This window comes from Sitophilus oryzae, unplaced genomic scaffold (genome assembly GCF_002938485.1).
Source record: "Sitophilus oryzae breed Bouriz unplaced genomic scaffold, Soryzae_2.0 scaffold_1111_pilon_pilon, whole genome shotgun sequence".
NCBI lineage: Eukaryota > Metazoa > Arthropoda > Insecta > Coleoptera > Curculionidae > Sitophilus > Sitophilus oryzae.
In genome coordinates, this window is record NW_022145740.1 from 247,750 (window position 1) to 274,342 (window position 26,593).

The window sequence follows — 26,593 nt, forward strand, 5'->3', positions numbered from 1 at the left end:
TAAACAAACCATACTATCCAAATTAATTTTTTTGCATGTGTTTGATAAGATTTTTCTTTAAATTTCGTTAACAAGAATGATAGGGGTAGTTTATTTCAACCCTTTCCACTCATTTTAAAAAAGTAAAAAAATTAGCTGAAAGTGTGTTTTTATAACAGTAATGCTTCCATAAAATTTCATTAGTCTATCTCTTTTCGTTTTCAAGATAAAAAATAAAAACATTATTTTTCCGCCATCTTTGTACCGCAATATCTCCCTAATGGTTGACTTTTGACCCAACGTTTATGAAGCAAACTACCCTTTATTTTGAACAAGGAATCACCCCCTGAAGTTTTTCGCATTTGTTTTGAAACACCCTGTATATTGCTAAGACCTACGCTAAACGCTAAAAATAAAAATATCTCGACAGCGCAATGATGCGATTGTCTTCGTTAGATCTTGAATGCCGCCGAACGCGAGCCGGGGTCAGCAAACATTCCGGCTGCGATTACGTCTCCCGTTTGCTGTTTTAGTCGGTGGTTGATGCGTTTTTTTAAACACATCTCGTTCGCGTGTAAAATAAAAAATATTGTCGCGACGACCGATTCTGAGTGCGGCTTTAAAATAGAAATAATTTTGTAATCATCCTTCAGTTCTATGGTCTATTCAGAAAAATTAAAAACAATTGAAGAATGACCTCCAAAGAATATTTTGTATATTAATACTAAATTAACATCGTCTATTCGTCAATAAACTTTTTGTTGGCCCTGTCTACTATATTTTATCTTATAGATACGTTCATAGCTTTATTATTTTACCTAAATTATTTTTTAACCTATTACATTTTTTTGTATATTTTATTTTTGTAACTTCAAAATTAAAGACTAAAAAAAAAGAAAAAAACTTTATTGTGATGGTAAAATATTAATTGCAGTTACTTATTACATCCCCTTGTATTGACTCCACGCCAAGCCGCTGGTCAGGGTTGCCATAGGAAAATGTTTGATTGTGCAGATCTTTACCATAAAAATGTGTAGCACTGTCTAGCCATTCATGACCAATAACTGTAAACTATCCAATAAGACGTACGTTCTCCAAATTTTAAAGCATGATTACGAGTTTCGCTTCCACTCGTTTGTATACGTCAATATATTCATTTCCCATTTTATTTTTTCTCATGTCAGCAAGGATTGCAGTGATGTCAAAATTGATGCCGCGAAACTAACGATTTTATTGACAAATTAGACCAGTTAATTCTGTTTAAAAACCATAAACTATTAGGACTGTTGATTGACTAACTGGTCGCTTTAATCGGTCAAATTTGTCAGTAGAATCAGCAGCCCTTGCTGACATGGGAGGAAGTGAAATAGGAACTGAATAATATTAACGTATGCAAACGAGTGGAAACGAGTCTGTGAACTACAGTGACTTAATTGAGCAGTGAAATTTGGCCAAAGTAGGTATTAGGTATTATTTAAAGGATTAAGCAATCCTGTCTATTTATCGTTTTTGGCTCTTGTCTATTGGTCCTTGACACCTGAACACTGATAACGGAAAATTATATTTGTCAGTTCAAAATTTAAAGTACTGGTATACTGGTATTATTTCTACGAATTTTTACGAAATATGTAAATTCTCAAAATGTGTATCTCAGGCGATTGTGGTGTAGTTGTGCAATCATTGAAGCAAATATGTAGCAGGTACATAATTGTGTAGCTTGTGGTAACCCTGCCGCTGGTATCTTCATTTTGCAGTCTGCACACTGTCCCATACAGCACATCAAATCACATTTACGATGTGTTTACATTATCAGATGTAGACACAGGATGACACAATTCCCCCGATGTAAATATGCTACGTTTGCACATCGTAGTTCAACACGTATGCACAAAGGTTAAACGTGCGCCTCACAATGTAGCCACAGTATAGCATTTACGTATACACAAAGTAAGGGATACACAGTGTGCCGTAGGATACACAGTGCTTGTGTATTACGTTTAAACTCTGTTTACACATTTGCAGTTGTAACTACCGCGTGTATACGTATGTATTTTGCTTCGTATATACATCTTGTGCTAGATAAAACTACTTCTTATGAACGAATTTAGGAAATAATACAAGTTCTGATGCGTAACTTTTCGTTCTATTTAAGAAATATTTATTCAATGATTCCAATTATATCTTTTTAGAACGAAAATTAGGAAGGCAAAACTTTGTATTTTCCAAAAGTATCTCGATCGTAAGTTCAAGAGAAGTAGCCTTAGAATTGTTCCAATTTTGTGTTGTATTAAATGTACCAGTTTTCTTCTATAAAAAGGGTTAAGTGGTTTAAAAATAAAATTCTTATATTTCTTTATATCATGGAACGCAATAGCGCAAATAACACAATAATAATAAATATTTACACTGCAGAAACCAGAAGTAAGAATTTGTAAGTACCCAGTATAACAACATACTAAAATGGTAAACACTGTTATATCGCCACGATTTGGTAGACCTCGTTTAGTTATTTTTTTCTTTTCCCTCCAAGCAGTTGGTTTATTAGCATACTCATTCATCGAGCACTCTGTTGGACTTTATTGTATTTTATTTCCAGATTAACAATCTCACCCTTAAATTTAATATGAAACTGACTGAGTTTTCATTCATTGGAGTCAAAATTTGGTAAATTGGGTATCGAGTAAGGGAAGAGTCGCTGCTATAATATTAATAATACTCTTAGGAAGGTGTAACAAGGTAATTAAAAGCTTGTACTTACCTTACAATCTCTTTTAAACTACACACAAACAGAACATTTATATAGAGCTTCCGAATGATAAAACAATAATGGCTGACACATACCACTCCTAGAAAGGAGAAAGGAGAGAGGACCATAAAATACACTTGGTCGGTGTGTCTACGCTGAGGCTATCCGCGCATGCGCACACCTTCATTTCATGCTAGAATGTAGACACAACAGTACATTATTACAAAGTGTCTATATAGATATTTATATTATGTGTATACGTCACATTTTTACAAGGTGTGTACTATAGGCACAACTATGATACGAAGTATCACACATACATATGACTTATATATTGTATGTCTCATATACCGACGTCAGATTTTGTCATTTTAATAATTATTTGTTACGTTACAAAAAACTCTTTAGAATCTTGAGTGCATACGGTATACAACTAGTAAACACTGTATCACACGATTCTATCAATATAAACCTGCGTGTATCTCATATGTATATGTTAGAACTAGATGAACACTTAGGTTCACTTTAACATATTTTGTTTCTCATGTGTCTCCCTTGTAGAAACGTAATTTCATTTGTACGTGCTATATGGGGTACTTCTTTGCTCGCTTCGACAATCGCCAGAAGATTACACAAAGCCAATATGAAAATATCTACTAGATAGTTAGACAGGTTGACACTGTACTAAAGCAATAGGATACAAGAAGTACAAAATAGAAGATGAAAAAAAACAATATTTGATAAACTAATAAAGTTTTCAAGCGCGGTTCTCACTCAATCATCCGGTATTTCCCTCTCGACATCTCTGACGTAAGTGATTCTTGAATTTTTCACCGATGTGGTGGGCGGAGAGGGCTGTTCGATATTCGAATTCGATGCAGCCGCCGGCAACAAACCGACGTCTATCGGCCGCCAGTCTCCAACCGAGTTCCGAGTTCAACGTCAATCGTCGTCGCCGCCAACCGTGCCGCCGCGTATTCGGCCAGGTTAGTAATCGCGCTTAGTCCGACCCGGTTCGATACATTTCAGCGGCTCTCAGCGCTATCGGCCCAAGCACGCGACTCAATCGGTTGCCAGAGGCGTGCGTCGCGACGCTCAAAGAACAGTTGTAGAGGTTAAGGTCAGGAAGAAACGCCGGTCGGCCGCAGCACTGAAAACAACAGTACGAGGAGCGAGAAGATGAGGTCGCTTGAGAGCAACGTTCTGGATGCCGGGTGTAGGGTGCCATCTTTCAGGTAGGGTTATGTTTGAACAGATGCATAATATATTGTTTATTTGAATATGCTAGAGAATGATTTATTGATAGAGTACGAATCGACTTAGAAAATGCCACGAACCTTATTACTTAGGCACTGTTTGGCTCTCTTGCCAAACACTGGCGCATCCATGAGGCTATTCTTGTTGGCATGATGTTCCTGGCTTTTCCTTAGCAGATTCGTATTTTACTACGGAAATAATTTCGAAATTTTATTGTCTTTACCTGTCTAAAAACAGTCCACCTCCGAGGAACCAGTTGCCGAAGTATGGTCAGCTATTATTCCTGTTGATATTGCGGAGAAAGAAAGGGGTTATTTGTGGGGTATTAGGAGGACTATTTTAACCCTCAACTGGCGTGGTAGATTCTTGTAATGCTTATGGTATGCTGGGGTCCGACGGACCCCAATTTTTTTTAGTTAAAAATACATGATGAAGAGATTTTATAAAAAGCTTGTTATTTTAACACTGTTCACAATATAGTCAAACTTGTGAACAAACAATTTCATTAATTTTCAATAAATTAATAAGAACGGATACAAAAATAAAGTAAAACAATTTTTTTTTAGAAATTTTTGACAACAGAAATATAACTTGGCTAAGAAATCCATAGAAATTAAAAACATATATATTTTATGATTTTACCGTATTATTAAAAGTACAAACAACCTAAAATGTGAAGCTAAAGTAGCAAACATAAATTATTTTCAACAAAACTGCAAAGCTTGAATGTACAGGGTGGTCGAAATTGGTCTGTTTTAACAGAGAAAACATATTTCCTGACTAGATAGAACAAAACCGATATAAATGACATGGGCATTACCATTTTGAAAATTGTTCATAACTTTTTTATTTTGCGGAATAATAAAATTCAGTAAAAACGTTCTTAAGGCACTTTTTTAAGCACAATCCAGTGGCGTAGTCAGTTTTTTCCTATGTTTGCTCTTTTTGTCACAAATAATGAAAAATATAATTTTTTAAATGGAAATCATAGTTGGCTGTGAACTTAAAAAAACGCTGACATTTAACCCTTTTCAACAATATAAGGTTAGGTGTATCTATTTCTAAGAATGAGAGAAATATTAGATTTTTTATCTCTATATCGAAGCGGGCCGTGATTTTGTGTTGACCTATGTGCCTAATTATTTTTTATCACAATTTAATATTCAGTATTATTATTTATCTGCATAATTAAAAACTTTTGAAAAGGTAAATTAACATTCTATATCAGTATTAGTAATTATAATTAAAATCGAAACAATAAACAAAGAACAAGACTAAAAAAACGTATTTTTTGTGTGGCGAATATAGTTTTCTAAAAAAAAATCATCAAAGATGTTCAATCTGAGCACATCCTTGTTGAATACACAACAAACATCTTTTGCGCACAGAGTGACAACGATTTATTAGGCGAATTAGTGTAATAAGTCCAAAAGATTGCCTATATATCTTCTGCAATTCTTCTCTCGTCCCAGTGGTTCTTCCCTTATAGATAAGGTCTTTTAATTTCCCCCATAAGAAAGTTGAAAGCAGTTAAATTACAGGACCTAGCAGGTCTAGATGTGGGGACCAAGATATGGGGCCCTTTGTTCCAATCCAATTCTCTCTAAATAATTCTCCATTCAATAGTGCAGTTGTAACCCTGAGGTTTCAAATGTAAATGGTAATACTACTATAGAATGTTGATTTACCTTTTCAAAAGTCTTTAATTATGCAAAAAAATAATAATATAGAATATTAAAGTGTGATAAAAAATAATTAAGCAACTATAGGTCAACACAAAATCAAGGCCCGCTTCGACACAAAGATAAAAAACGTAATATTTCTCTCATTTTTAGAAATAAATACACATAACTTTAAATCGTTGGAAAGGGTTAAACGCCAGCATTTTTTTAAGTTCATAGCCAACTATGATTTCCATTTAAAAAATTATATTTTTTATTATTTCTGACAAAAAAAGCAGTATAGAAAAAACCTGACTACGCCACTGGATTGTGCTTAAAAAAGTGCCTTAAGAACGTTTTTACAGAACTTTATTATTCCGCGAAATACAAAAGTTATGGGCAATTTTCCAAATGGTAAAAAATTCAAAAAGACCCCGTATCTCAGTCAGCAGTGAAAATATCAACAGGCGGTTTACGCCATTATTCGTATCTCAGAAATCGAGCCTATGACATCTATGTCGGTTTTGCTCTATCTAGTCAGGAAATGGGTTTTCCCTGTTAAAACAGACCAATTTCGACCACACTGTACATAACTTTGTCAAATACAGTACATGCTAATATATTATAGCGTTTTTTAAACCACTACCGCTGCGAACGGCAGCTTTTCATCGAGAGCAGTCGTGGATAAGGTATTTCACTAGAGAGAAAATTAATCAGTAATAATTAACAAAAGATATATAGATATTGAGCGCCAGGCATGGCCAGAGAAAGAAAACACAGTTGTATAATACTTAAAACTAATGACTATATTTATTCATGACGTTCTTTGCTGATACATGACATTGTAGAGTTCTAGTAAATATATAGTGGTTATATGTCAAAGAAAGTGGTGGTAAGAGTCGTACTAAATATCAATGAAAACAACTACGATAAAATACAGGACATGTAAAGTTTAAGAGAAAATATGAAATGTAGCATTACTTTAATTAATTTGATATATTCCATATGATGCTAAATCGAAGATGTTACAACCTGTAGATTCTAGAATCTATGTTTGATTATCCATCTATTAAAATAGTGCAATAATATCTATAAAAGTAATACTATTACAAGACGTAATGCAATGAAACTTAAGATCTAAATTATATTTTAAAGATTATATTGACATGAATGTTCTTAACAATTTAACCACTGAACATAGTCTGTACGATATTATTTAAGATGTACGTTATTGTTTAAGACTGAAAATGTTTTAGATGTTAAATGTAAAACTAGAACATAAATATACACTTAGCTGTTCTATTATGTAACATTGCTTCAAACAGTAGCAGCGTGAGGTGGTCTAGCATCTCTGTACTGTCTGTCGGCGATCCTGTTGGCCAAAACAACAAAAGGGGCCAGATTGAGGACACCATGAATCACTACAGCCGTAGCTACTGACTAGGCTTAGAAATGGGAGTGAAGCAGCATGGGACTCAAGCTACATCCACGCTGTGGCACTTATATGTAAGAAAAAAATCATTCTTACTGGGGACACTCGTCCACAGGACATCTGTACATAAGATAATGTCTGTACATAAGACACTACCCGTACCTTGGACACAGTCCGTACCTTGGACACAGTCCGTACCTTGGACACAGTCCGTACCTTGGACACAGTCCGTTCCTTGGACACAGTCCGTACCTTGGACACAGTCCGTACTTTGGACACAGTCCGTACCTTGGACACAGTCCGTACCTTGGACACAGTCCGTACCTTGGACACAGTCTGTACCTTGGACCCTAAAAATATGAAACTCTTGTTTAAAACCAAACAAGGTCTAATAAACAAAATAAACCTACCTCGAAATACTTCCGAGGGCTCAATAAATAATAAACAATCTGTCCTTTCTTCCATGTGACATTCTGGAGGACAAAAGAAAAGGGACGCCAACGTGCCAGCAAAATACAAATACAAGTTGGGACATCCGTAACTCTACCCTAAAAATATTCAATAATAATATCGAATCTATAAAAGGTAATAACTCATCTTTACCTGTAGCCTCGAAATAGCAGCTGATTCAAATTATACAGCAAGACTTTACGTCAAGCAATTTAAGCAGAATCGTGGTTAAGAAATTACCCAACTTTTGGAACACTCTGTATGATATTTTAAAAAATTTCAAAATATGTAAAAAAACCAAATAAATTATGCTTGTCCAAGCGTTTTCCCGAAAAACTGACCGTTTTTTAAATAACAAATATTGTAATATTTGAGGGGCGTTTTCACCCTCTAGGAATTTGTGATTTGAAAAACCCCTCCTTATTGAACCTCTACACCCCACAGTCAAACCGTTTGCCAAAATCAACTTTAAACGTCAAGCAGTTTAAGCAGAATCGTGATTACTCAATGGTCATATTTTATGAAACACCCTGTATAAATTTATAAAAAATCTTAAAATATGCAAAACAACAAAATAAAATATACGTGTTTAAGAGTTTTTCCGAAAAACTCACCAGTTTTTAAATAAAATAATCACCATTTCCAAAAAGCTGGGATACAACCGAGCGTCAAAACAAAGTGAGGTTAAGCACGGAGAGTTGACAGAAGCGATGTTGACAGCGCGCCGCCACACAGCGATAACAGGGTTGTGTCAAGAAACGAAAACAGGGTTGTGGACTAGAGAACGTAAAAATTCGTCAAATAAATCATCAGGCCCGAACGATACGGAATCGGGTGACGATATGCCCAGACATCATATATTATATATAAAAAAGACATGTAACGAACTAAAAACGTTACAATATGATCTGCATTTGCCGCACACAGATCGTGCACATTTGATTAATGAGATTTTTGTTTTTTGTCATTTCTTCATTGACATATGGTTGCCATATAGCACATCTCTTTCTCTTCTGGTATTGATTATTCAGTTTTTTCTCTTCTATAAGTAAGGGATTCAGAATCGGAGTTATGGTTACTCTTCGGAGAAAAATCAATGTCTGGATGATCTTAATCTCACTTAAGCTTCTTTAAGTGCATCAAACCACTCAATTAATGCTTCCTCAAAATTAGCGTCCCAATGAGGCACATTTTTTAAACTACCCACCATCCTAATAATGAAACATTGTTGGCGTGGTGGTGCCACACAGACCCCAATGAAACTTTAGCCCCCGCTGTTAGGAACAATACTTGATAAAATCAAGTGCGCCTTTAACAGTTGCATATTGGTACCCTAACTTAACCCTTAACTGGTCCAGTAATAGATATGTATCATAAACGGTCCGGCGTAGTCTGTGGGACTATGCCTTCTAAAAAGTGAAAAAAACACACAAAAACTAAAAAATAACAAATTTTTATTTTATTATATATTATATTATGTATTATTGAACTAATATAGACAAAAATGGGTTCAATTAATATAAACTTTAAGAAAATATAGTACAAAATAAAATAACATACATATAAATTTGAAAAAAAAAACAATTTGATTTTTACTAAGCTCTAAAAAATTAAACCAAATTACTAACAGTGATTACAATACAGAAATATGTTTTTAGTACTATATATAAAAAAAAATAAACTATAAAACTGAAGTTAAAGAAAAGGTTTTTAGTTACAGCATGAGGCAAAGTTCATTGTTTTCCTGAACATGTTTTACAAAATGGATTCGTACATTCTAGGCATTAAAAACAATTAAACTAGGACATAACATTGTCTTTAACTAGGATAAGAACTCTGGGATAAGAAAATCTCCGTGGGCGTGTTCTGGTTGTACATGAATTGCAAGTATTCTACCAATTGTAAAGTATATTTCTCTTGGAATATTGGGCATTGTCAAACGCATTTGTCTGGCAGATTGTCATATTGTCACTGTCACAGTCCTCATCATATCATTTTAATAGAGTTTCTTCATTACTAGAGTCTCCTAAACGCACTCGTTTCGAAGGCCCGGCTATATTTTACAAAAGTTTGTCAAACACAAAATCTTACGCAAACGGTCCGGCGTCGTCTGAGAGACTACGGCTTAAGTAACTTCTGCCATAACTTCTAAAAAACTAATCCAGTTTGGGCATAAATATGGCTATCAGTAGTTGACCGAGAGGGGGAGGATTAGCTGGAACATAAATTGTGTGAGCAGTCCCAGTAACTAATGAGAATGAGTTAATTATTTGGCGTAGTCTGTCAGACGACGCCGGACCAATTAAGGGTTAAAGGTAAATGACGAGCCAATGCATAATTCTTAAACGTAAACATTTTACAGACAAAATATTATTAAGACAACAAATTATTAAGAAATTTGGCATGTGTTTGACCTTTTACCCCACAGAATATACTTTATATTTATTCTTAAAAGGGCTGCAACGTCAGATACAGATATAGAGCTCGATACTCTGGCATGATGGCTGGATCCAAATAAATAATGATTCAAATCGATTGAATTTCACTGAATTGGCCTAAATAAATTACATCTTTTCTTCAGACCACACTTTCGTTATTGGGCTTCTTGCCTGCTATATGGATATGTTGAATCATCAGTTATATTTATTTTAATTAAAATTCAAAATATTTGTAGTCGGATATTGACACTAACCTATAAAATGAAGAACAAGACAAAAAATTTAGATTTAATGTACGGGTGGGTCAAATTCGACGCTTTTAAATGGAAACACCCTTTTCTATAAGAGATAGACAAAAACTAATATCGGTGTCTGGAGCTCAATTTTTGTCAAAAACATGATGGTGAAAACCGCATATCAATATCTGTTATCGTATCAGAGTTACGGGGTGTTTTTCAAAAATATACATTGTTAACAAATCGCTGTAACTTGATGGCTATGGAAAATTTTTCAAAGCACCTTTTTACGTAGAATTTAATGGTTTAAGTATAATTTTTTTAAAATTAATCATTTAAGAATTATCAACAGAAAATTTGATTTCTTATATGGGACACTCTGTATATTTTTAATTTATTGAAAAGAATTTAAAATTACCTTTCCAAAAATATAACACACTTGATATTTTGCTCGATTCCTCTTCGAGATATAGAGTATATAAAAATTCGCCCGCTTTAAATAAGTAGGCTTTGAACGGCACCGACTGTAATGCAAAAAAATCTAGCTTTGAGCATCAATTAAAACGAAAATAATATTTGCTATGAGAGATGCAGAATTTTATAACAATTTAAAATATATTTAACCAACATCAACATATTTAAACTATATCTAATAACAATAAAAATAAATAGCAAACCGAGACATGAGATTTTGCTACAGGCGTTCGACATATCAACCGTCTTCTGTTATGGACAGACGGGGCAGTTTTTGAACATTTCTCGCGGAATTCATTAACTCAGTGGGGGTGAAAACTACCCTCTGATAACTGCTAAGTATTTTTAATTCTTGTCTAGATTATACGGAAGAATAAGAAACCTTTATTCTTCCGCAAATATATCCATAGGATTAGATCCATGGGCACTAACTCAGGCGGCCTCGACGGCGAACGGCTGGGATCTTGGTTAGTTATTCAATTATTCTTGAAATTGACTGCAAACATTTGCTGTGTGTATCAAAATCCACAAACATAAATTCATTTATAGTTGAAAACCTGGAGAACACATAATAATTAGAAATGGGGTCTCTCGAGTAAAAGCCAACCTGGTTAAATGGGATATAAATCAGTCTGAGGCCACCTAATGCGAACAGCCCATTGAGCATGTTACCAGATGCAGAAACTCTCCTTATACTTGCAGTTATGTTAATTTACGGCTATCATCAATAAGGGATCCAAAGCCTACTAGTTAAAAGTGGCGAACTTATAAAAATTCTGCATTTTGAAGGGGATTATAACAAATTATCAAGTGTGACATATTTTTGGAAAGGTAATTTTAAATTATTTTCAGTTAATTAAAAATATAGGGGATGTCCCAAATAAAAAATTAATTTTTCTGTTGATAACTCATAAATTATTAATTTTAAAAAAATTATACTTAAACCATTAAATTTTACGTAAAAAGGTGCTTTGGAAATGTTTTCATAGAAATACAAAATTTTCCATGGCAAAAAAGTTACAGCGATTTGTTAAAAATGCACATTTTTGAAAAACGCCCCGTAACTCCGAAACGATAACAGATATTGATGTGCGGTTTTCACCATCATGTTCTTGATGAAAATTGAGCTCCAGACACCGATACTAGTTTTCGTCTATCTCCTATAGAAAAACTCCGAAACATCTCTAGCATCTCAATTAGTAGTAGAGGATCGAATGTAAAGAATTTTAAAACCATTTTATCGTCAAAGTATATCATTCTTCGGTAGTTTCCTTTTTGAGTAATCTCAATACTGTGAAAATAGTGTTTATTGTATATGTAATTGAAACTATCACTGAAAAGTCATTTTATTATTGTTCGTCGACAGTTATACTAGTAGAAGTAATTTTAAGTCTATAGAAGTTGTATCATCTATTGTTCAACTTCTGGACTTAAAACCATCTCTAATAGGGTAACTGACAACAAATAATAATATGAATTTTCAATTACAGTGAGATTGGAAAAAGCATAATCACTATTTCATATGTGTGTCGATGAGGACCGAAAGCAAAGGCATGCTTTTAATGGTAAAATTGCTGTAAACAGTTACTGCTTTCTTCAGAAGCAAATATCTCCAATAAAAATAAAACTATTAAGATGGAGAAGAAACAAAATATCGAGAAAGAATGTACCTTGATGATATAGTAGTTTCAACTTAATGAAAGTAGTTTCAACAGAAAAGAAAGAGATGTGTTATATGGCAACCATATGTCAATGAAGAAATGACAAAAAACAAAAATCTCATGAATCAAATGTGCACGATCTGTGTGCGGCAAATGCAGATCATATTGTAACGTTTTTAGTTCGTTACATGTCTTTTTTATATATAATATATGATATCTGGGCATATCGTCACCCGATTCCATATCGTTCGGGCCTGATGATTTATTTGACGTATTTTTACGTTCTCTAGTCCACAACCCTGTTTTCGTTTGACACAACCCTGTTATCGCTCTGTGGAGGCGCGCGCTGTCAACATCGCTTCTGTCAACTCTCCGTGCTTAACCTCACTTTGTTTTGACGCTCGGTTGTATCCCAGCTTTTGGAAATGGTGATTATTTTATTTAAAAACTGGTGAGTTTTTCGGAAAAACTCTTAAACACGTATATTTTATTTTGTTGTTTTGCATATTTTAAGATTTTTTATAAATTTATACAGGGTGTTTCATAAAATATGACCATTGAGTAATCACGATTCTGCTTAAACTGCTTGACGTTTAAAGTTAATTTTAAGATGAAAGTTCCTTACTTTATTAAAGAATTCCACAATTCCGGTGGGTGTTTAAATTTTTTTGCCAAAATACCATTTTGTTTTCCCTCATCAAAAATGTTTCATGATATGACCTCCGGTTTATTACATCAATTTCCCAAATAAGCCATAAATTTTCCCAAACGCTTATTATATAAACTAATGAAAAGACAATAACATTTTATTTATTTAATGTTGTTTCGTTAATTTGTTTCTGTAATTAGTTTATTACGTTCTTTTCATTAATCACATCACCTGTTGCCAGGGAGATTTTTAGATATGGGTTTATTTTTATTTCTGTTACAATGGCTGTAGGTGTCCAGGTGTTTTCAATAACAAAACTATATTGTATAATGTTTATTTAATAAATGAAACAAGCGATTGGAATAGATATAAAAGTGCCAATGAAGATTAAACAGGAATTCCCTCTTATTATTTTTTTAACATTCGTTTAACAGTATTCAATGCCTAATAAAGGATGGACTTCTATACATTATTGTATGAATGTCTGTAAACATAATGAAAATATTTATTTACATTATGTTTAGAGGAAAATGCAGGGGTATTTCGACACAGAGAAACTAAAAACATATAATACACAGAAACATATATGCATTTACAGATAAATACATTTTGTTCTAGTAGGCCGATTTTAATATATTTTAAGCAATTTGCAGCCAAATTATTTGAGTTTTTATCTTCTTTTTAAATTTGAATTATTATTTTTTTGATTTTAAATTAAAGTCTTCTATAGTATATTATATGTATATGGAATGTTTGAAATACTCTGTGGAATGGCTTAAAGCAAGGAATTCTATAACAAATCGCTTTATCATGAAGAAGCTTCTTTTGTTTATAGTTTTTAATAATGTTATATTTTTTATTCATCTCAATAGCTTGTTTTTTGTTGGAGATATTCGTTTTTGAATAAGAGAAGACTGTAACAATTAAAAAAAAATGTTAGCATTATAAGAATGCCTTTGCTTTTGGTCCAAACCAAAGAATATACCTAGCTAGAAAAAGAATGGACTCTGCCATACTGAAAAATGGTCCTACATAAGTGGCGCCATCTATTGAGTAGGGCTTGTTTTAAATGGATCGAAGCGCGGGCTTTTTAAATGAGCGTATTTATTGAATTTACTCTAAAATAATTAAATTTGATTATTAAATCTTATTTTTACACAAATTCAACAATACTAATAAGAAGTATCGTTGTGATGTGTAAAAAATAAGATTTAACAGTATAATTTATACAATTATTAAATAAAATTAAAGCCAAACATGTGTAAATATTATTTATTATTTAAAATTTTTATTTATAAGTCAAATATTTAAACATCGTTTATTATAATAAAACAAGACCAACGTAATACGCCCAAAGTTTTGTAAATGGAGTAAATATAAATAGGTACTTAAATGATGACAAAAATAAAAGACTTAATTATATTTTTAAGGCCACAAACAAAAGGAATTGTCTAATTAAAACACATATAACAAATTATAGTTTGAAAGACGTTTTGATAATATTATGATTGGCGCTATGACAACGACAATATTTTTTGAGAATTTGACAATAGTATGACAATGGCCATTGGAAACTATGGAAACTACAAAAAAATTCTGATTTAACGCCATCTGGCAATAACTAGTAGCAACTTCTTAACCTAAAAATTAATTGCACTACCACCTAGCGCCTGAGACTGGAACTATTTTATTTTAAATTTCCGTGGAAACGGTGGAACCGCTTTTGCTATTTCACTTTCCCTCCCCTGGTCTAAACCTATGAAAGAGTGTTTATTGTTTTTGAAATGTCAGTGTCATTGAAAAATCATATTATTATTGTTTGTTGGTAGTTACTTTAGCATAGATGATTTTAAGTCCAGAAGTTTTATTGGCTATTGTTGCTTTAATTGAAAATGGTAGAGTTCAACTTCTGGATTACAAGCATCTTTGCTAGAGTAAATGCCAATAAACAATAATAATAATAATAAATAATAATATGACTTTTCTATGACAGTGACATTAGAAGAACAATACAAACGATGTGTTCATGAGGACCAAACGCAATTGTGTGCTTCAATTCTATGCTAAATCGCTGTAAATCGTTACTCAAAAATCTTTTTCAAAAACAATAAAAATAAAGCTATTGAAATGATCCAAAAAACAAACTATCGAGCAAAAAATCTAACTTGATAATAAAATGATGTTTAAATTCCTTACTTAGGGTGCGTTCCGTTGCTTACCTTGGTTATGTTTTTTTTGTTCCGTTTCTATCGGTTTCCTGAAAGTTTTCTTATTACGGAACACGGTTCCTGAAAGATATCTTTCATAATTGTCACCAAACTAACCAGCGCGAGAAGGCTGGTTTTTCTGGTTTTATTTGTCAATCAATGCCAATTATGTGACATTTGACATAAACATAATATACATAAATACATTTGACATTTCCAGTATTTTACCAAACCGTTCCGTATCAAACCGGTGTTTTTCAGGCACGCTCTTTATCGTAGTTTACCGGTCTGGTTCGCTTGGTTTTGCAACGGAATACAGCCTTAGTTAAACTCGAGGTTAAACCACGGCACATAAAACAATCGGCACGCCAACTCTACTCAGATTCCATTGTTTAAAATTTCTATAAAATTTGACCTTGTCGGCGCCATTATGGTTTCTTAGTCAGAGCCGGATTAAAACGCATTAAAAAATTTCTCAGAAAATACGACAGGGTCGTATTAAAAAAATACTGTAATTGACTGAAACTGAATTTTATTTACAATACTTTTGTCCAAACAAATGAATCGTTAACCGCGCATATTTCTCGAAAAGTAAAAATGAAAAAATCAATTAAATATTTCACTGTAGAGAATAGACAATTAAAATTAAAAAACATGCAACTAACAAAAACATGCCGGGAGTTACAAACAAGAATTAAAAAAATACCAATAAAATATTTATTGAACAATATAAAGAGGCTACGTACAAATTATGCCCATCAATGGGCGTAGCAAATTTTACTAATATTCAAATTTCACAAATTAATAAATCCACAATTTTTTTTGAGAAACTTCTATTTTTTTCATGGCAGGAAACAAAGTAGGGGTACCGCATTGTATTTTATACGGTTACAAAGTGAATTGGTAAACATTTTAAATTCAAAGTGAACAGAACACAACCTGTACTTGTGGGCCTTATATATATCTTCAATCAAGTCTTCTCCGTTAGGTGCAATTGCCCATGTTCTTGCCCTAAAAATGTATTGTTAACTTATTTTCGATATACTCATTTTATTTATTTTTATAATTATATTTAAATGAATAATATAATGATTTTTAAATTTAATTTTTAATGTCTAGATTCTAGATACAACATTAAATTTTATTTTACTAAATATTTAACATTAAATCTTACTAATATTAAAGTTTGTTAAGATTTTTAATTAGATCTTCCTATTTAGCTGAATGTCCTAATATGTATACTACTGTTTTTTTAACTAAAATATGTTAAAATAATTAATCACATATACATAATAAATACATACCTAATCGGATCTCTAGGAAACAGAAAGAAACTTTTATTGCAGTTTAGTCCTCTACTCGGGCAGTTTTTTGCTGCACAACTTCGCCCAGGCATTTTAAAAACACGTAAAAATTAACGATTTAAAAATGTTCAGAAAACAAAAATAAATTATATAACACAAGAAACGAAAATAAACTAGAAAAACCAAATATATAACACAATAAACAAAAATAAAACAACAACTATAAAATATAACTCAAGAAATAAACAAAATAAATTAATCCGTACGCTACTGACTCGAATCAGCCGAAAGTGTGCGCAGTCGATGAAAGAAACTACGACACTGGTTACTTTCTGTTGATGGAAACCCTAATGGCGGCGTGCGCGACGGTATGCGCGTAGCGTTCCCGCCAAAGAGAGTTAGCCTGCCGTGTGATTTATATGCCGTGGTTAAACTATACTTCAGATCTTGACGTTTTGATGACAGTTATTAGATGTCAAATTTAAAATCAGCAAAACAACATAAGTTCAAGTTTTAATAGAAATGCCTGTACGTTAACATCAACAATATAATCGATATTACTCGAATGTTATTATCTTTGTTTAGGTAATTTTAAATTAAATGTGAGACGGATACCTCAAATATCCAATTTAGATTTGAACAAAATTACACACGTGATGTAAATGCGGCAGTAAAATGGAATAGATAAACTATTATTACCATAAAAGAATCATTGGCGTAATAAACTGTTGTTTGATATTTAGTTAACTTTGAGAACAGACGTATGTAGTTATATTAGATTGATAGACAGAATGGTGCCGTAAAGATAATTTTATGTGGAATTTTTATAAAATTTTACTTTTTCAACAATTATTTACCTATTTATAGTAATTAGTTAAAATAAATGATGACTTAACCACATTTTGGCGCACCAATACGGTAGAAAATTCGTTCGTCATTTTAAATGGGTACTATCAAAATGTTAACTTATAATAAAAAAATATATTCGATACCAATAGCAACATATTCGTCGCCGGGAATTTAAATTTCCCGCTCGGGTTTCAGGTGGTAGCTCTCCTGTAAAAAATGTTAAGTCACATTTATTTATTATGTTTGTTCCAAACGGACGAGAGAACCGGCCTAGAACGGTAATTTTCTCTCAGTCAATTCGTTTGTTAATCTTGTCAAACGATCAAACTTTTCAAACAATAAGTGGACGACTAGAAATTACCGTCCCAGGATCGGTTCTCGGTCCGGTTGGAACAAACCTATTTATTTCCTGACATTGTCATTCGTTTAGACATTTTAATTTTGTATTGCGAGTTTTTGGTTTAAATGAATTGTGTTGTGATATTTAAGGTTTAAAAATTTTTACTAGCGGACCTTGCAGTGGAACACTGTTATTTTTAGAACCTCTTTTAGTGCACAAGATAGCTTATTAGCCGTAAAAAAACTCATCGCATTTTACTAAATTATTTTGAACGGAAAAGCGGTAGTAATGGCACTTTATGTGCGTTAAGTGCTGTTAAAGAGGTGAGATGTAAGTAACAACTGTTTATAAATTTATAACTAACTAGCCTGTACCAGCGACTTCGTTTGCGTCGAAAAAATCATTTATATTGGTGATGAAAGCAAAGCAAGAATTTCCATTAACATACAAACTGGATAAAACTTTCTCACATTTATGTCAGCATGAGAACAAACAATATGGCAATATTATTATATAACTTGGTAATATTTGAGAGGTAGTTTCATCTCTTTGGAATTTGACTTTCGAAAAATCCGTTTGTCAAAAATAAGCTTTTTACGTCAAGCTGTTTAAGCAGAATCGTGGTTAAGAAATTACCCAACTTTTTGGAACACCCTGTATGATTTTTTATAAAATTTCAAAATATGTAAAAAAACAAATAAATTATGCTTGTCCAAGCGTTTTCCCGAAAGACTAACCGTTTTTAAAATAACAAATATTGTAATATTTGAGGGGCGTTTTCACCCTCTTGGAATTTGAGATTCGAGAAACCCCTCGTTATCTAACCTCTACACCCCACAGTCAATCCATTTGCCAGAAATCAGCTTTAAACGTCAAGCAGTTTAAGCAGAATCGTGATTACTCAATGGTCATATTTTATGAAACACCCTATATAAATTTATAAAAAATCTTAAAATATGTAAAACAACAAAATAAAATATACGTGTTTAAGAGTTTTTCCGAAAAACTCACCGGTTTTTAAATAAAAAATAGTTTAATATTTGAGGGATAGTTTCACCCCCTTAGAATTCGAGTTTCGAAAAATCCCTTCTTATCGAACCTCTACACCCTAAAGTCAATCTGTTTTCTAAAAATCAGCTTTTTACGTCAAGTGCTTTAAGCAGGATCGTGATTAATCACGGGCCAGATTTTTCGAAACACCCTGTATGCATTTTTAAAAAATCTTAAGATATGTAAAAAAACAAAATAAAATATACGTGTTTAAGCGTTTTTTCGGAAACTTGACCGTTTTTTAAATAAAAAATATTGTAATATTTGAGAGGTGGTTTCACCCTCTTGGAACTGGAATTTCGAAAAATCCCTTCTTATCGAACCTCTACACCCTAGAATCAACCTGTATGTCAAAATCGAGCTTCTTACGTTGGGTGGTTTGAGTAGGATCGTGATTAATCAATTGTTTCCTAAAATATTTTGATTAAAAGCAAATATGTAAAAGTTGGCAACGCTGTGCCGGTCAAGCTGAATCACGTGACTAAAAGTTTATTGGTATGAACTATATTTTTTAATCAAGAAAATCTAGGATCTAGTGGGGTTGCAGTCGGACGGGTTTGGCAAAGAATTAATACACTTTGTTAATTGTCACATTTGGACAATTAACAAAGTGTATTAATTCTTTGTCAAACCTTTCCGACTGCAACCCCAATAGATCCTAGATTTTCTTTCTCACTATAGTCTGTCCAACGAGAAGATCCTTGACAGTGATATATGTGTCTGTCATTTTCATTTCAAAGTAGTTTATTTTATTTTACAAAGAAATAAGTTGGTACAACTGGAACTCATAGCAGGAAATTATTATATTTAAAATTGGACTGACAAGTGATTACTTCAAAATATTGTGAAAACTGTATAAAACTGAAAAAATGTAATCGAGTTATTTAATTTAATAAAAAACGGTATGTGTTAATACAAAACAAACAAGAACAAGACACCACATACCAAAAAAATATAAAAAAGAACTATTTCTTACTTTCAAGCTTTATGAAACTTCCCGCATTTATGATTATATTTATTAATATAACTTATGCACAAATACAAATTTGTAATATTCCGCAGGAATAAATAAAACAACATAAATAAAACAAACTATTTTATAATTAATAACACTTACCAAATTTTATAGGTACCTTAAAGGTTGATTAATTAACTTTAATCTTAATTTTTTAAACTAGTACCTTTGGCATTATTTTTCTTGTGCAGTACTAAAATCCATTATTTACGTATCGTGTGATGTCGATATTTTACAGCTACTCCAGTTTTTAGTATGTGTTTAGAGTATGGTCCTTCTACCATATTCGAGATGCACTTATCTACGACGAGATGGTAGGTATACGAACTTTAATGATGGTAACTTTATTGGTGTATAAGACTTTTTGCCTGGGCAGCGAGTATTAACCATAAACTGTGCTCTGGGTCTACAGTTAATTTTCACTCGATTTTTCCTCCACTTGACTTCAAAAGACACAAAACACACGTAATAACACGAATCAAAATGCATCATCTTCCAAAACGCAGGGTATTTGAAAAAACTGACAAAAGTTGATACAAAATTATAACCTCTAATTTGGCAAGATTTTGACAAGCGTCAAAAATCTAAAGGCGAGTTCATACGCATTGGCGTCCGTTTGTCGTTCATCGTTCCGTCAAACCAATAAAATTGAAATACGATCTGTCATTTTTGAAATAAACCAATAAAACTGGTTAAAAACAACAAGAGACGACGCATGACGATTTATATTTAAACCCATCCATAGTTAACTTAAAAATTGTTAGAAACTTTTTTTAGTAAAATAAATAGATTGGTATGGGACGTCATCTGCTTTTTTTCTGTCATCGTCTGTCGAAATCTTACCTGAGAAAAAAAAACAGAGTATAGTCAGTCGAGACTACTTTCTGTTTTTTAATTAATATATTAAGAGATAACTCACCCCCTATAACTTTTTTATATTTTCAGAAAATAAATGAGATTTGGTATGTTAGTATATGACATAAATTAGGATTGATTGACGTATTCAAATACATTTTCTAATATGGTTTATTTGAAATTGTAACATGCGATTCATAACGACAATTTGACTCGAAATACCAAGTGTGTGGTACCAAATTATTCGTAAAAAATGCTTTTTCAAAATATGCTAATGAGACACCCTTGTTCCATTTGAAAAAATTGAGATCTGATTAAAAAAACGATTTGGCTATTTTCTAACCGGCCAGGACAAGACACAAAAAACATTAGATGATCAAATATATTTTTCTTAAGTCTCCTTCATTAAAAATTAGCGATTGAAATTTAAAATACGATATTTTTTAGAGCTAATGTAATAAAATAATGTTTTTTAAGGCATATGTAAACCTAACCAAAGTTTACATATCGTCGGCTTTATGACGAAAAGGCGTATCTCGATTTTTGCTACTTTTCAGGAGAGCCATTTAAAGAAAATCACTTACTTTATTTTGCCAATAAATGTAAAGTCTTTAATTTTTTAATAGTGTTTTTGTTAACACTTAAATGGAGACATTGAGGAAACGTTCTGAAGATAAATTGAGCGTAAATTCAAATAAATAATTTATTTTTAGTTGTTTAATAGAGATAGGCCTTTTTGTTATAATAATAATAAATTTATTTCCGAACGAATAGTATATATACGCCCATGTAAAATAAATTTAAAAATGACGGTAAAGTGTTCATAATAAGAAAAAAAATGTTACAATATTCATATTATGGAATACTTACAAGAAAATACAATACATATATACAAGAAAAAATCTGAAAATCGCCAAAAAATCAGAAACAAATATTTGTTGCTTTAATATTGCTTAATATACTTTTATTCGCGTTGGATTAGATCAACTGAAAACAAAGACAATTTTCATGCCAGAAGCAAAGACAATAATCAATTAAAATACTCTCATCTAGCTTATTTTAATAATATTGTTTTTTATACAAAAATGCATTTTTTAACTAATATATTTTTATTAATTTTTTAGTTAATTGAGGGCATAAATACAGGGCATTTAAACTCACGGTCCATATAATAAAAACCAAACTAAACAAAAACAAAACATGTTTCTTCATTCGTTTTTTTTTGATACAAATAACTGTGGAGTAACAGTTTCTGTTTTCCTTGTTTAATGATAACAAATTCGACTTCCATTCTACGTGTTTATGCTGGATGATGATAGGCAAAATAAATAAAATTTTCCAAAAATTGGTAGGGATGACAATGCCAATGGCCTGACAATGATAATGAGATGAAAATTATGGTATTTTTCGGGCAAGTTCTTGGTTCGCTAAACTGTTCTTAGAGAAATTATGATTTTGGGAAATTTTCCATTAGGGCAATTTTCGTTTCGTTGTTTTGCTTTCGATCAAAATTTTCCTTTTATTCGGCCATTTATTCTCGGACAATCTTTTGCATACCCGATACAGCTATGTGCAGAGTCTAGCTCATTCCAACAATGGTTTTTGGCAAAAAATAGACTCTAAAATCACACTGTAAAAGAGAGCTGCTGCCATGATAGAAGTTTTATTTTGTCCCAAACAACCGTCAGAAAATAATTAGGTAGAATGGTGTGATTTTCTCTCGCATGCATTTTCATAACTTAAAACAAAAGGACCTATCTCAAATTCCATCTTACTTGTAGTATAACAGTTGGTATAACAATAATTGATATAACAAAGAGCCCTATCTCAACATACGTCTCTTCGTCATAACGAAGAATTGTAGTATTTGAGATGGGGCAAATTTTTAAACTAATATAAAATGAAAAAGGTACAATATTGAGATGCGCAAATTCGCTATGTTGAAATATGACACATTGGGCATGTCATGACGTTGATATCTCAAAATCGCCAAAAATCGAGATACGCCTTTTCGTCATAAAGCCGACGAGATGATATGTCATTCTATTCAAAGTGTCATTTTCTATCGAATAAAGTAAAAATATACCGAGGGTGTCATTTAAAAATCAAAAGTTGTAGTAATTTCCGGTGAAACAGGAAGTTACCAAAAACAATTGAATACGTCAATCAATCCTAATTTATGTCATATACTAACATACCAAATCTCATTTTTTTATCTGAAAAAGTTGTAGGGGTGAGCCACTTTTGAGATGCACCCGATATATGAATCTGAATATATTTCTATTAGGCCAGTAAACACCAACCAATAAGATATTAATAAAAAAATCTTCGAAGAAATTACTATGTTCATTATGAAATCTGACCGCAAATAGCAAATCGAATTTAAATAAAATTACAGGCGTGTGAACCAATAGCTCGAACAATAAACCAGAACCAGCAAATTACTATATTGTTACCAAAGAGTATTGACGTCATTGTCCACGGCGTTCGACATGGTTAAATTCGCTGCGGCCAAATTAAATTTAATAGATCCACTGAGTAATAGATATTTCCGACAAAAAATTAGTCTATGTATCCTTTAACCGGGGTTACTTAATAAAACACACATACGATGTAATGGGTTTTCCATACAACTTAACGGACAATAAAAAAATTAATACAATACAATCGATTCGATTAATAATTACAAACTACGTAGGAATAGGCACCTTATAACGTTTTTATTTTTTAAATCTATAATGGATAATATCTACGAGGAGCATGGGCGCCGGACAGGGGGGGCAAGAGGGGGCATTTGCCCCCTCCTGGATCACTGAAACAATAAAACTAAAAATCTTCTTACATCCATCTGTAAAAAAATAATCATTATTATGAAATTTTTAGGTGTTACCTGTAAAATAATAAAAAATGTGGTAATTATTGGGAAAACTGGAAATCGTCCGATTTTCACCAAAATTGGTATACACACTATTTTGAGGTCGTAGATTACGAATCTACTTTTTTCTTGCCGGTCTCTTACCGTTTTTCAGAAAAACGGAAAATTATTTCAACATTGAATTTTTCTTTATTTCGGCCCTATAAAGCAATAATTTCACTATGTTTTCATTATATTATCCAAAAGTTTATCTAAAAGCCACACTTGATTGGGGATAGAAAAATGTCCAACATTTTACTGAAAAACACTTTTCTTAACAAAATAGCAAAGAAAATTGAGACCAGATGGAAGTTTGACATTTGATATATCCTTCTTTCTCTCTCCTATGTAATAAGAGAGACAAATATATTCTAGACCTAATCTAGAAATTTGAAAATTTACAACGTTGCCATATCTGCTATTTTTTCGGGTGATTAGGTATTTTAAATAAATTACCTATTATGAGATCGACAATAATTAAATATACACCTATATCCACAAAATTACGTGGAAGAGTTTTGATTGCATTGGTTTTAACTTCTTTGCGGAGGGGGTTAATCTTTTTTTGATATAATATAACAACAAAAAAATTAACACCCTCTGCATGGAAGTTGTAACCAATGCAATCAAAACTCTTTCGTGCAACTTCGTGGGTATAAATAGTCAGATCTCGTTGGTAAAATATCAGTTATGGGAAGGAGCCGTTCTTCTGGCGACCGCCTTTCGTAATTCCAGAATGAGCGAAAAAAACACGCTAAATTTAGGTTTAGCATTGGCAGCGTTGCTTTAAATGCCAGAAACAGATAAGCTTACTTCGGGTTTCTCTTATTACCGATTCTGAACCGTCCTAGAACTGTGATTCGTATGCGCAGAAGGAAATACGAAGACATTATTTCATTTGCGCATGCGCTGCAGAGTTCTTGGACGGTTCAGAATCGGTAATAACAAGAACCCGAACAAAGCTATAACCTAACATTTTCAGATTGTTTACAAATTTATTTTAGCAAATTTTTCTTTATTATGCATAGAATTGGTTAAAAAATTAACAGAAAATAGCAAAAACATTATTGATTATTGAATACCTAACAAAATATGTGCTAGAAAACCTTAAAAATATGAGAAATTAAGAAAAATTCGATATTGAAATTATTTTCCGTTTTTCTGAAAAACGGTAAGAGACCGCCAAGAAAAAAGTTCAGATTCGTAATCTACGACTTCAAAATAGGGTGTATACCTTCTTCATGGGTATTTCGCACTGCACTGCAAGAAAATCTACAAACTAAAATATTTAGTTATTTTTTTTTGTAAACACTTCTGCGTTAAGTCTAAACGGACACTGCTTGTCAGAAGTTATGTTTACACTTATACAAATTTGCCTAACAAAGAAAAAAAATGCTTAACGTTTCGGAAAGCTATCTCTTTCCGTCGTCGGAAGCAAAAAAATACAAAGAATAAAGAAAAAAACTATTTAAAATATTTAAATTCAACTATTCGATAACACTTTACTTTTTTAAAACAGATACGTCTACAAGAAACCGTTGACGTTCTGTTAAAAATTATTAATAAAAAAAAATTAAATTATTGAATCTAGAAAGTGATAAACTTTCCGAAACGTTAAGCATTTTTTTCTTTGTTAGGCAAATTTGTATAAAACTGTAAACATAACTCCTGACAAGCAGTGTCTGTTTAGGTTTAACGCAGAAGTGTTTACAAAAAATAACTATTTTATTTTGTAGATTTTCTTGCAGTGCAGTGGCGAAATACCCATAAAGGATTTTTTTGGAGAGACAAATATTGTTATTTAGGCAAAAGTTTGAAACACCCTATATGAAATGGTTAGTCAAAGTAAGGAATGTAAGAACTACTTTGTGATCAAGGTGCATCTTTTTTCGATAGTTTTTTTTAAATTCATCTCCATAACTTGGTTTTTATTGGAGAAATTTGCTTTTGAAGACGACAATAATAATTTTCAGCAATTTCAGCATTAAAAGCAGACCTTTGATTCAGTGCCTTTTCTTTTTATCCTTATTAGGTTTTCTGTTTTCTCGTTTTTTTTTTGTTTCTCGAGGCACGAGCATTCTTTACTAGAATTTCTGGAGACATAATTATGTAGTTTAATCATTTTTCAGACAAATATATCCATCATCTTTTTGGAAGATGATGGATACATTTAAATAGCTGGAGCTATTTCCATGGCCAGCTAGGTCATCGGATTCAATATGCCTGGGTTTTAATTTATGGGCTCGAATCAAGAACGAACATGGATAAATAACAATTAAATGGTATTTAAATTAAATTAAAATATATTTATGTTTTGATATTTTGATATAATTTTTAGAAGACCATATTATAATCCTAAGCGGCAGCCTCACATGATTTTTTCTCTTAATATCTCCGGTTAGAGACAAGATAGAAAGTTGCGGTTTGCGCTGATATTTTGAAAATGTTGTGCTCTATTTAACTGTACTGTAGCGTTTTTTATAACAACTACCACTGCAAACAGCAGCTTTTCATCGGAGAGCAGTCGTGGATAAGGTATTTCACTGGAAAGAAAACTAATCAATAACAATAAACAAAAAAATATAGATATTGGGCGCCAGGCATGTACAGAGAAAGAAAACACAGTTGAATCGGTCATTTCAGAAACAACATGAGTCAAAAATTACAGTTTTGAGATATTCATGACTCATGTGGTTTCTGGAGGAATCCGGTATTTTCATAGGCTGCAGTACATTAAGTTAAGCCAAGACTGGTGTTGTTTCTGCACGCAATGGTGCGTTTGCGTATAAAAAGAAGATTATTGTGGAAATATCAATTTCAGAAGAAAATGACTCATGTTGTTTCTGAAATGACCGATTCAGTTGTATATTACTTAAACTAATGACTATATTTATTCAAGATGGACTGTGATGGTAAATAGCATTGTACAATTTTAATAATTATTATAGTGGTTATATGTCAACGAAAGTGGTGTTAAGAATTGTACTAAATATCTATGAAAATAACTATGATAAAATTCAAGACATGTAAAGTTTAAGAGAATATATGAAATGTAGCATTACTTTAATTAATTTGA

General features: G+C 32.2%; 1 protein-coding gene across 2 annotated transcripts in view; it reads left to right on the forward strand.

The window, feature by feature from the left end:
- The window catches only part of LOC115881766, a 172,995-nt gene that overhangs the window by 11,335 nt on the left and 135,067 nt on the right, over positions 1-26,593 (forward strand). Inside the window, exon 1 of one of the 2 annotated variants that reach the window (XM_030899411.1) lies at positions 3,602-3,960. The exons of the other annotated variant lie outside the window; for it this stretch is intronic. Coding sequence (XP_030755271.1) covers positions 3,905-3,960 — 56 coding nt within the window. The 5' untranslated portion in view covers positions 3,602-3,904. Of the gene's footprint in view, positions 1-3,601; positions 3,961-26,593 lie in introns of those variants that run through there. 2 annotated transcript variants of the gene reach the window in all.